This window comes from Hordeum vulgare, chromosome 2H (genome assembly GCF_904849725.1).
Source record: "Hordeum vulgare subsp. vulgare chromosome 2H, MorexV3_pseudomolecules_assembly, whole genome shotgun sequence".
NCBI lineage: Eukaryota > Viridiplantae > Streptophyta > Magnoliopsida > Poales > Poaceae > Hordeum > Hordeum vulgare.
Genome location: NC_058519.1, coordinates 454,885,533 through 454,897,939, shown reverse-complemented (window position 1 = coordinate 454,897,939; position 12,407 = coordinate 454,885,533). Strand labels below are relative to the sequence as shown.

Here is a 12,407-nt window from a genome sequence, read left to right as displayed (position 1 = left end):
CACATCCAACTAAGATTCCTTGATAGATTTGATACCTTTGTGCACATCAACCAAAGTTTCCCAAATTTCCTTGGCATTCTCAAGATGGCTAATCTTGTTGAACTCTTTGGGGCATAGGCAGTTAAATAGAATGTCGCATGCTTGAGCTATGTATTGCAACATCTTCAATTCTTCCGCGATCGCTTCATGATTCGGTTCCCTTCCATCATCAAAGAATCCACCTTGCAAACCAACAGAAACAGCATCCCAAATGGCGGGGTTATGACCAAGAATATGCATTTTCATCTTATGCTTCCAACTAGAAAAGTTTGTACCATCAAAGTATGGACCTCTACGGTAATAATTTCCCTCACTAGACGCCATACTCTCCTAGGCTGTGAAACCAATGCAATGGAGACCAAAGCTCTCATACCACACGTAGCATCCTAAGTATGTCTAGATGGGGTGATTAGATTACTTGACCAAATAGAAACTTAGCATTTTCCTTATTTTAGTTGTGCGCAAGTTTAGCAATTGTCGTAAGTCAAGCACAACCTATACATGCAAGTCTAAGAGCATAGCAGCAGAAATTAAAGACATGCATATGTAAATAAGGGTAGGGATAGGAAGATCAAACGCAAAGATTGACACGGTGATTTTTGGCATGGTTCCCATAGGTTATGCTGTCGTACATCCACGTCGATGGAGACTTCAACCCACGGAGGGTAACGGCTGCGAGAGTCCATGGAGGGCTCAACCCACGAAGGGTCCACAGAGAAGCAACCTTGTCTATTCCATCATGGCTTACATCCACAAAGGACTAGCCTCACTCGGGGTAGATCTTCAAGAAGTAGGCGATCTCCTTGCCCTTACAAACTTCTTGGTTCAACTCCGCAATACGAAGTAGGAGGCTCCCAAGTGACACCTAACCAATCTATAATACACCACTCTCCAAAAGGTAATAGACGTGGTAGTACGATGAACTCCTTGCTCTTGTGCTTCAAACGATAGTATCCTCAACACTCAATCACTCTCTCATAGATTTGGATTGGGTAGTAGAGATTGATTGGGTGGAAAGCAATTTGGGGAGGCTACAAATCAAGATTCAAATGGTAGGACTGGAATATCTTGGTCTCAACACATGAGTAGGTGTCTCTCTCTCTTAGGAAAAATGGATATGGCAAGTGTATGTTTGTTCTGAGTGCTTCCTCTGCGAATGAGAGGTGGTTAGGCATCTCCAAAAGTCCAATTGTTACAACATTATTGCCAACCTCGGGGAAACCAAAGTAAAACTCGGTGGCACCGATTAGTGTAAAATGTAGCAACTTTTGTCTTTTCGGTGAGATCGATATATAAATCTCGGTGGTATCGGTATGGGTGTCCTAGACAGTTTCCAAATCTCGGTTAGACCGATTTTCAAAACTCAGAAATTTTGATTCTTGAAAATGGCTAACAAGATTGTTGGTCACTGATTTCGGTTGCACCAAATGGAATGTTGGTGGCACCGAGATGCTAGGGTTTGACATAGGATATGTCTGGTGGAAAACTCGGTAGGGCCGAATGGAAAGTTGGTGGCACCGAATTTTGGACTTAATGAAATTTTACAGAATATTCGTGGGATAATTTCATGAGTATTTTTGGTGGCTATCTCTAAGCACTTGAGAAACGAGATCATCATAGTCACCTCATCCCCTTTTAATAGTATTGGCTTTCCTATGGACTAAAATGTGATTTCTCACAAAGTATAAGATGTAGAGTCCTCAAGCTTGTTGCCAATAGATGTTCCTTGCATCCAGTGATTCTCCTCACGATCCTTAGCCAATGCATCTTTAGACTTTTTCTGAAATATACTAAATAAAATCATTACTTCAACGACACATATGTTGTTATTAATTACCAAAACCACCTTAGGGATAAGTTGGGCTTTCACTAACATACTCCCCCTTTCACCACGGGTGTCCTCAATGACGTGATCCATGCCATGGCATTCTCAAGCATCGGGTCGGTGTCAAGCCTGACCGCGGTGTCCTCCATGGTGTCACACACAATGTTCCTCCGCAGGGGTGCATAGATGCGTAAGCTCGTAACAAAAAAAATATGTTATTTTTTATTAGGAAACTTGTGATTGTTAATTAATAGTAGAGGCAATTATAATAATAAATTGCATGTTGTGTGGGATTAGTGATTTGCTATTGAGGAATATCTGATTTTGTTTTGGAAGCTTCTGAAGAGAAATCTTATGTATGCCTTTTAGGAATGTGATCTCATATATATGGTGTGATTTCTAAAGTCCTATTTACCTATTATTTATCTGATTGAATTAAAGCAACACCTGTCAAATCAAGCACAAAACAAGATATCTCCTTTAGCGGGATTTGGTTTGTAATGGGGAGAGAAAATCAAGTGGGAAGAGGCAATGGGAGGAGAGCCAAAAATACACGGATGAGAAAAAGCTAAGACGGAAATAAACCGTGCCCCCTTTAGAGTAGAGATAATGATAATAGTAATAATAATAATAATAATAATAATAATAATAATAATAATAATAATTATTATTATTATTATTATTATTATTATTATTATTATTATAGTATCAGTAGTAGTAGTAAGTCGGTGAAGGTTCAATATATTTTAGGTAACATTTTGATTAAAAAACAACTAGTTTTTCTAACATAGTATAATCGCAAATGTCCTTATATACACACACAACCAGACTTATGAACGCATGCACGCACATCCTATCCCTATAAGCACCTTCAAAATATTGAACCGACACAACATCTCGAGATTGACAAAGTCACCTCAGTCATCTTGTAGTCGACGGAAACATCTTCTCCTACTAAATAAACATTGCCGGAAAGTGTGAAATAAATCCAGGAAAATGTGAACATGGGTGTCAAGTCTACGACTACCACAAGGAAGTTAACCATGTGAGCCATGCTCAATTGTGAATCACCCTTGGCACAAAGAACACTTTGTAAATTTCGTGAAACGGATTCATATACTAAATGCTACTATGATGAGGTCATTTTAGTACTACATCCATCACGGTTTAGAAGACACAGTTAAATTTACGTGAATTTCCACAATAGACAAGGTTTAAGGCACATTGCATTTACTCCTAGATTCTAATTAGTACTCCGTTGTACTACTTTTATATGCATGCGTAGTGTGAATGTTATTTTTAACTCATTTCACAGCCAATCAATAACCACCTAGGTTTAGAGAATTTTCATGCATGCCTTCTAAATCGTGAAGGGGAGTACATCAATTAGGTTTGGCATATTAATTAATATTTTAGAAGTGTAACTTAGAAATTTCAATAACGAGGACATCTAGTCTTTGAGACACGTGAAAACACATTGATGGCATAGCGGTGGCTTCTCGCATGCGGCATCCCAAGTAGTGCATTTATTGGAAAAGAAGTTAAGCAACATCAAGAAAACATAGAAGTTCTGTAAAATGTATTAGCAAAGTGAAGTATTGAGCCTTTTTTGTTAACTTTTATAAAAATATTGTATTAGGAAAATCACAAGTAATCTTGAAAATTGGTACAAATAAAGAAGAAATAAAGTAGAAATAAATACGAGCTTAAAAAGTGAAGCCAATGAAATGTAGCAAAGGAGGAAATTAAACACATTATAGGAAAACTAGTGAATAAAAAAACTCATAAACTATAAAAAATATTAGAGACACCAATGGTAATTACGATAATCCCTCCATTCCTTATATAAGGCCACAAACTCAAGTTACACGTATCAAGGTAAATATTGTAAAAATTAATGGTTGCTTTGCAAACTAATTTTTCTTTTCATTAACCGAGATCATTAATACTCCCTCCATCCACGTGCATTGGGAACCTAAGAGAATTCTGAAATTCCAAAAATATAAGTCGCCTATGTCATTATACATGCATTAATATTTGTAATTAACCCTTTCTTGAAAAACGTTGGACCAGCTCATGCAATCCTCCTCCTCCTAGGCTGACCATAGTGGGGAGTATCATATAGTAGTATCATGCATATGATACTATTGTATGATACAACATTCATAGTGCATAGTATTATAAATTAGTATCATACATGACCTCATTTATTGACATGCATGACACATAGTAGCATAGCATTTAACATGTTACGGTATCTACCTATGTTACTCTAACCCTCTCTTTCTTCTTTAATTGTGTGCCACATCAGCATGTTTGCTATTCCCAAGTACATGATACTACCTAAGTTACTCCCACTATGGCCAGCCTTAAACTTGATCCTATTAATTACTCTCGTGTGGGGTTTGGTTGCATGTTATAAATTTAAATTCATGGGTTAGCCAAACCGTGCCAGCTATTATTGTTTGGTTTATTGTAATGTTTTGTAAAGAGAGACTTGGATGGTGATTGGCTTTCTTTATGATTTGAATTATTTACTTAGCCCAATCTTTTTGTGCCTAGATTGCAGTGCTCCTTCTTAGGTGCCCAACACATGTGTAAGGAGGGAGTATGCCACATGCATGCAAGGAAAAAAAAGAGAAGAAAGAAGCTAAGTGTCATTACGACAATATGTATGCAAGTATTAAATAAGTTGCTACTCCGAGGAAATACCATTATTTTTTGCCTTGACTATTGTTAGTGGTCTTATATAGATGCAAAATATATTTTTTATAGTGGCCTTGTATATGAGAATGAGGGGAGTAATATTTCCTTGCCTTCCCATTTTTCTTTAAATGAAATATTTTATTTCTATTGACTTTTTGTGATTTGTTGAAAGAGAATTTAAAGAACAAGTGCAACTCAATCATCGAATAACCCTCATCCAATTCTCATTTGAGTGCATGGACTAAATAATACTCCCAATTATCTCTTTGTGTACTCCAACCCAGTCTCTAAGTTTCCCTCTCCACTAGTTTTGACACAATATCTACACAATATAATTTGATACAAATCAGTAATTTACATAATCAAATATACGCACACAATGCTCACCTCAATCTCTCTGGATCTTTGTATCTGTATGTTTCGCTCATGCACTCTGTTTTTTTCATCGACTATTGTTATATCTACCATCACGCCGACGTCTCTGATCTCCCCCGCACCACCATTTTCCTCAACCTCCTCGTCGTCCTCCAATCCTTCTCGTGCCACCATCTTCTTCAACCTCCTCGCTGCAGTCCCACCCCTCCTTTCTAGATCGGGCATGGCTCGGGGTAGAAGAATAGGTGGCGACGAGGAGGACAAGGTTGTTGGACTTGCTCTAACAATTTTCTTCGGTTTTTCATTTTGCGTGTAAAGTGTGTGAGATTGGTGCCACGTCGTTGTGATACCATTTTGACTAAATCAATTCGGTACCTGATGTAAGGCTGGAATCAAGCTGCAATTGTTGAATTAAGAGGTCGAGTGATATTAACATAAGTGGTCAAACCTAAACTCGGTCTATAACAAAAAGAATTAACATCGCCCATGTGCTACAATTGAACAACTTGTGATCCTTCATTCTCTAAGACTAAAACACACAACGCCTCCAAAATTATATTTTCCGAAACAGAAACGCCAAACTGGTTTGAAGCTCAGTGTGGTTTACAGGTATATTCAAGTCAGAACACTACATGATTCTACACCGGAGCAAACGTATGCACAAACGCGGGGATCATCGACCAAAACGTGGGGTATGCCTGAATTATAAATGGTTTATCCTTTTTCCTGGAAGCAGGGCACATGCATTGGCACGGGGTGCAAGTGGATTGAATCACCGGAATAACACAGACGTTGTCACGGCTCACGCGAGGGCCATCAGCCCATGAGTCGGTTGATGAATCATTGGAATAAACAAAGGACCAGAGACCCAGACTAAGACAAAGCGCCGCCTGCCTATATTATGCCCTTCCATAACCCATTCCCCTCTCAGCTTCTCGCTTTTGAAGCTGCTCCAGCAACCAGTTTCAGTTTTCTCGTTAGTTACCAGCAAATAGCAACAGAGGAGGAAGAGCTAATTGGCATGGCTGTCGTGAATATTGTCAAGCCGCCCATTGGGCAGAGTCCGAATCTACAGGGGCGTGCTCCGAGGAGGGGCAGTGTCGTGGTGAGGAGCTCGCTGCAGGGCGCCGTCGTCGGGAACAGGACGGAGTGGCTGACCAGCTGTGCGGTGCTCTCCAGCAAGGTGGCCGCGCTCGCCCCCCACTCCACCAACGGCCACCTCGCGCTGGCGGCGGCGGCGGCTTCGAACGGCGCGGTGCTGGATTTGGACCCTGTGAAGACTATTAATGGCAGCGCACGCAACCTGCCGGCGCCCCTGCGGATCGCGGACCTGTCCCCGGCGCCCATGCACGGCTCGGAGCTGCGCGTGGCCTACCAGGGCATGCCTGGCGCGTACAGCGAGAAGGCGTCCGTAAAGGCGTACCCGGGCTCCGACGCCATCCCGTGCGACCAGTTCGAGGTGGCGTTCCAGGCCGTCGAGAACTGGATCGCAGACCGCGCCGTGCTCCCGGTGGAGAACTCGCTGGGAGGAAGCATCCACCGCAACTACGACCTCCTGCTCCGGCACCGCCTGCATATCGTCGGCGAGGTGCAGCTCCCCGTGCACCACTGCCTCCTCGCGCTCCCGGGCGTGCGCAAGGAGGACGTCACCCGCGTCATCAGCCACCCGCAGGCGCTGGCGCAGTGCGAGCACACGCTCACCCGCATGGCCGGTCTCAACGCTGCCCGCGAGGCCTTCGACGACACGGCCGGCGCCGCCGAGTACGTGGCCGCCAACGGCCTCCGCGACACGGCCGCCATCGCGTCCTCCCGCGCCGCCGAGCTGTACGGCATGGAGGTGCTCGCCGACGGCATCCAGGACGACTCCGGCAACGTCACGCGGTTCGTGATGCTAGCCAGGGAGCCCATCGTGCCGCGCATGGACCTCCCCTTCAAGACGAGCATCGTGTTCGCGCACGACAAGGAGGGCACCTCCGTGCTCTTCAAGGTGCTATCCGCCTTCGCCTTCCGTGACATCAGCCTCACCAAGATCGACAGCCGGCCTCACCGGCCCATCCGCCTTGCCGCCGACGATGCCGGCAGCGGCACCGCCCCGAAGCAGTTCGAGTACATGTTCTACGTGGACTTCCAGGCCTCCCTCGCCGACCCGCGCGTGCAGAATGCACTTGCTGAGGTGCAGGAGTTCACGTCATTCTTGCGCGTGCTCGGGAGCTACCCCATGGACATGACACCTATGGCTGCCGGCGTTGCCTCATCCGATTCATCGTCGGCTTATTCGTCTTCTTGATTGGATTCGATCGAGTTAATTTAATCGCCATCGAGTAATTAATCGCGTTCTTCATTTTTCTTGTCGTGTCACAGTACGTGTAATAGTGCCAGTTGAGCTGATTAGACCTTAGGGCGATGCTCTGCGCGGGCGCGCCGGCCGCGCGCAGGCCGCCCGATTTGCCAGCTGTAGATGGGCGTGTTGTTAGATTTTCATGCAATATATTTTTTTAATGCAACAAATTTCGATGATTATGTAGCAATTTTTGTTAACGATTGCAACAATAAAAATAATTGTATCAAAAAAAATATCTACGTGATCGTAGCAAAATCGAAGAAGATGATGCGTCATAGCAAAAGTCAAACGCCAGTTGTAGCAAAATATCTACGTGACGTGTATACAACTTTTTTAATGAACGGTTGCAGCAAAAAATGATGCCGGTTGTAGCAAAAAATAACATAGTTATAGCAAAAGTCAAAACGCCGGTTGCAGCAAAAATTCAACAAACTCGAGTTACAACTAAACATATATGCAGTTTTTTACTGAACAAATGTAGTAACTAAAAAACGCTTGTAGCAAATATGAACGCTGGTTGCAATAAATTTAGACGAGAAAAAAAAACTGCATGAAAAACATTTGTATCAAAATAACACATGGTTGCAGCAAATTTGACGAAAAAATATTTCATGCACGTGCCAACGAAGCGCGCGGCCCGCGAATCGACCGACGCGCCGGGTGAAAGCGTTTACCTTGTGAGATAGATAAACTCTTGTCCTTCTCAGCTTCTTTTATTTTTCACATGTTTTATTTGTTTTTCCCTGGTTATCATAGATTTGTGCAAAAAATTAAAAGTGACAAAGAAAATAAGAAAACGATAGAAACCCCGAGTATGAAATAAAAAACCATAGAAAAAAGGGAGAAAACAAAAAATGTGTAAAAACCAGGAAAAAACAAATAAAACATGTGAAAACAAAGAAGCTCAGAATGTAAAAAAAGAACCTGAGAAAGAAAGAAATAAAATTGAAGTAAACCTAAGAGGAAGCAAAAAAAATCGAAAAAAGAATAAGATAAAAATGGAAAAGAAAAAGGAAAGACAGCTGGATCAGGGTTTTTTCTATTTTTTGTTTTTGAGAAAAAGGGTTATTTCTAGTTATATGCATTTTTGCAAACTGGTGCCTACAGACATCCGCGCTGGACCGGCCCAACTAGGCCTCCCTTCGCCTTTCAAAAAAGAAATCATGGCGCGCTAAGAAGTGGAAAAGATCCGGCGACTTTGTAGGTCGTCTACTACGATAACCACTAGGCCACTTAGCCCGGTTTGATAGACTAGCAAAAGGACCCATGCGTTGCAATGGGAGAAAAAAAATCACCATCTTCAATGACGATGATCACATTATGTTCATATCTCATCGAATGATTTCAAAAATTTGTTCACAAATGCAAGAAAATATTTCTTCTTTTAATTTTATTCACAATTCACAAGTTGAAACAATATTCAGATTTTTTTTTAAATATCATGGTTGTCAAAAAACTTGATAACTCAAAGAATTATTCTGGATTTCAAGAAACATTTTTTAAAATATACTATAATATTCCGATCCACCCTGACAATTAATTCTTCAAAATTCACTCACGTATATAATCTGAAAGACTCAGAAGCATTACTGTTGAACTGCATACACTCGATCATTCGTGAACATTTTTACAAATTTGGTAACATTTGTAAAATCAAGAACATTTTTACTATTTATAATATATATTTTTTAAATTCCAAACAATATTTTATATTACGAACTATTGTCAAGTATTTTCTTGTGAATTGGTGAATAATTCATTTTTTGAATTATCAAATATTTCGCAAAATGATGGACTTTTTTTGATTCATGAATGTTTTCTACAAAATTATGATTTTTTAATATGTAAGCATTTTTACAAAAATCCGAACAATTTTTGAATTTGCAAACATTTTATGTTTCATGAAACATTTATGTAAATATAATTTTTTGAATTTCGAAAGTTTACTTTTGATTAATTTGAATTAGAAAAAGTAAAAAGGAACAGATAAATAATAGTAACTAAAAAACTAAAAAACATAGGCCCCCTCCCATGGGCTGGCCCAAATGGGCGTGTTGTGTATTTTTCAGCGAGCAAAGCTTAGTATAGTTCGTCCCTATGCTTGGGCCGGCCCATGCAAAAATTCCCTCCAAAACGTTTTTTATAACATATATAGTGGCATTGGTGGGTAATATTAGAGAGTTTTAGATGCAATTTTAATAACGTACCACAGAAGCAATAGGTGCTTTATTAGTAGGGAGGGATAGATTACATATTTTTCGTTGTTTTCTTCTTCTTTCCTTTTTTCCATTTTATATTTCTATCTTTTTTTCTTCTTCCTTATTTGACGATTTTTACCAAATCCGTGAACTCTTTTCAAACAGATGATTTTGTTTTCATTCTTTGATTATTATTTTTTCAAAATTTATGAACTTTTTTTTCAAATCTATGAACTTTTTTTATTTTTTGATGAACTGTTTTAAAAATCGTAAACTTTTTTCTAACTAGATGAACTTTTTGTCTAATTGGATGATATTTTTTATTTGATGATTTCGTTTTCCAAGATTTGATGAACTTTTTTCTATTTTGTGAACATTTTTCAGATTTGATGAAATTTTCCAAAATTGATGAACTGTTTACAAATTCGATGAACTTTCTAAAAAAATGATGAATTGTTTTGGTTTCTGAACGTTTTTCAAAATTGATGAACTTTTTTAAAAATTGATGATTTTTTGGAAATTTGATGATTTTGTTTTCAAAAATTTGATGAACTTTATTCTGTTTTGTGAACAATTTTCAAATTTGATGAGCTTTTCCAAAATTGATGTACTGTTTTCAAATTTGATGAACTTTTTTAAAAACTCGATGAAGTTTCTCAAAAAATGATGAACTTTTTCGGTTTTGTGAACTTTTTTCAAAATTGATGAACTTTTAAAAAAATTGTACGAACATTTTCTAGTTTTTTGGGAAATATTTTAAAACATCGATGGACTTTTTTCAAAATCATTGAACATTTCTTGAATAGAGCAACATTTTTTTTGCATGTTCAGCAACTCTTCCCGGAATCTGTGAAGTTTCTTTTTTTAGTTAGAAAATCATGTATAAGCGCCTATTGTAGTTTTTGTAGTGTTAGCGCTGCATTGTGTCACCTCCAACTACATGTCCTAGTGGTTAGCTGAACAAATTTGGCGAGTGTAGGTTGCTGGTTCAAATCGTCACTAGTGCGTAAATTTTTGGTTTCATTTTTATTACCATTTTGCGTTGTGCCCTTTCGTGGGCCGGCCTAGTGTGCGGTGTTGAGGGAATTCCGGATTAAGGGTTCCTCGGATAGTCGGCTTATCCCTTATGGGCCGACCACATGGGTTGCGTTATTGAAGACCGGGTTATCTAGCAACTTCGTAATCAAGATGGAAGGCTTCCAAGAATAGGCGTGCACTCCAAGACGAGAGGACTAGTTCGGCCCGAATATCAGCAATTAACGTTGGTATCATGTAGCCCTAGTGGCCGTGGTGTCTATATAAACGAGAGGCTCTTATGCGTAGAGGCAAGTCATCTCATCCAGGATTTAGCTGTACGATCTCGAGGTAGATCAACTCTGTAATCATCGTTCCCATCAATATAATCAAGCATGACGTAAGGTTTTACCTCCTCAAGAGGGCCGGAACCTGGGTAAACATTGTCTCCCCATATTTCCCGCAACCCATCGATCTAAGATCCACAGTTCGGAATCCCCTACCCGAGATCTGCCGGTTTTGACACCGACATTAGTGCTTTCATTGAGAATTCCGTCATTGGATCACTAAAAGGATCGATGGCTCGCTTGATCATCAACGATCGAGTGTGTGATGGGGGCATCTTCGCCCCCGAACAGGTCCCCGCGCTCGGTAGGATCACGCCACACGCGGACGTAACTGGCCATCGTGGCCAGATCGAAGGTTTCGTCATGGGTCAGCGAATAAAGTTCGGAGACTTTGAATTCTCCATCGACTCGCGAGGCAATTTGTTCCCCGCCAATGTCACGGTCTCGGCCGATGAGACTCAAAATCCTAGAGCCTTGACTCCGGGTCCCTTGTCCGACCACGGTCTCGGTCCCCTCCTCGGCGGAAAGGAGGCCTTGAGCTCGGAACCGACCATTGTGACCGGAAAACAAGACACTACCATTGCCGAATTTGCTTCTCCTACAGAAGTCGCGGAGGTCAACTTCAAAAATCTCAAAAGGATTGATCGGGACAGCCTCTCATTGTTAAATGAGACGCTCGACCAGATCCGATCGCTTCAAATCTCACTAACCCAAAGTACGACTTGTTCGAAGATTGGCTCCGAGGTGGATTATGAGGACTTTTACGAGCCACCCACTACCGAGTTGATTGCCACCATCGAAGATCTAACCGACGCATTGGACTATGCCTCCGAAGAGCTCGAGGACATTGACAATGAGGCATGCCACCCCACCCTCATAAACACCGGGCGGTGGACTGCAACATCTACCTACGATGTTTACATGGTAGAGACGCCTCGTGGCACAGGTGATGTCACACCCAATAAAAACGGCGATAAGCCCACACATGAGCCCTCAAAATGTTGAAAGTCGCTTAAGCGTGCCAAGGTAAATAAGGGAAGGGGCTCTGCACAAGCCACACGGGAAAACACAACCCCGGAGGGGCATGACAACCCCGAGGCTCCCGAGAAGCAACCACAGGAACCAGCCAATGCCGATCACGACGACCTTAACAACTTAGGCGACGAAGACGATTACCTCCCTCCCGTCGACGACCTGGACGGCCTTGAAGCCGAAGAATTCGTAATCCTCGAAGACCCCAAAGGCTAGGAGCAATTCTGGTAGTGGCTTATGATGGAAATATGCCCTAGAGGCAATAATAAAATAGTTATTATTATATTTCCTGTTTCAAGATAATCATTTATTATCCATGCTATAATTGTATTGAATGGAAACATAAATGCATGTGTGGATATATAGACAAAACTATGTCCCTAGTAAGCCTCTAGTTGACTAGCCCGTTGATCAAGGATGGTTAAGGTTTCCTAACCATAGACAAGTGTTGTCACTTGATGACGGGATTACATCATTGGGAGAATGATGTGATGGACAAGACCCAAACTATAAACGTAGCATGTGATCGT

At 41.2% G+C, this 12,407-nt stretch overlaps 1 protein-coding gene across 1 annotated transcript; it reads left to right on the top strand.

Moving 5' to 3' along the window:
* The first annotated feature begins 5,787 nt into the window (after positions 1-5,787).
* On the top strand, positions 5,788-7,466 carry LOC123430245 (arogenate dehydratase/prephenate dehydratase 6, chloroplastic-like). The gene has a single exon (XM_045114120.1). The coding sequence runs from the start codon at positions 5,847-5,849 to the stop codon at positions 7,230-7,232; it is 1,386 nt and encodes a 461-aa protein (XP_044970055.1). The 5' UTR covers positions 5,788-5,846; the 3' UTR covers positions 7,233-7,466.
* Positions 7,467-12,407: the final 4,941 nt, after the last annotated feature.

Coding starts and splice junctions, on each gene's coding strand:
- LOC123430245 (XM_045114120.1), top strand. CDS start 5,847: ATGCCCTTCCATAACCCATTCCCCTCTCAGCTTCTCGCTTTTGAAGCT.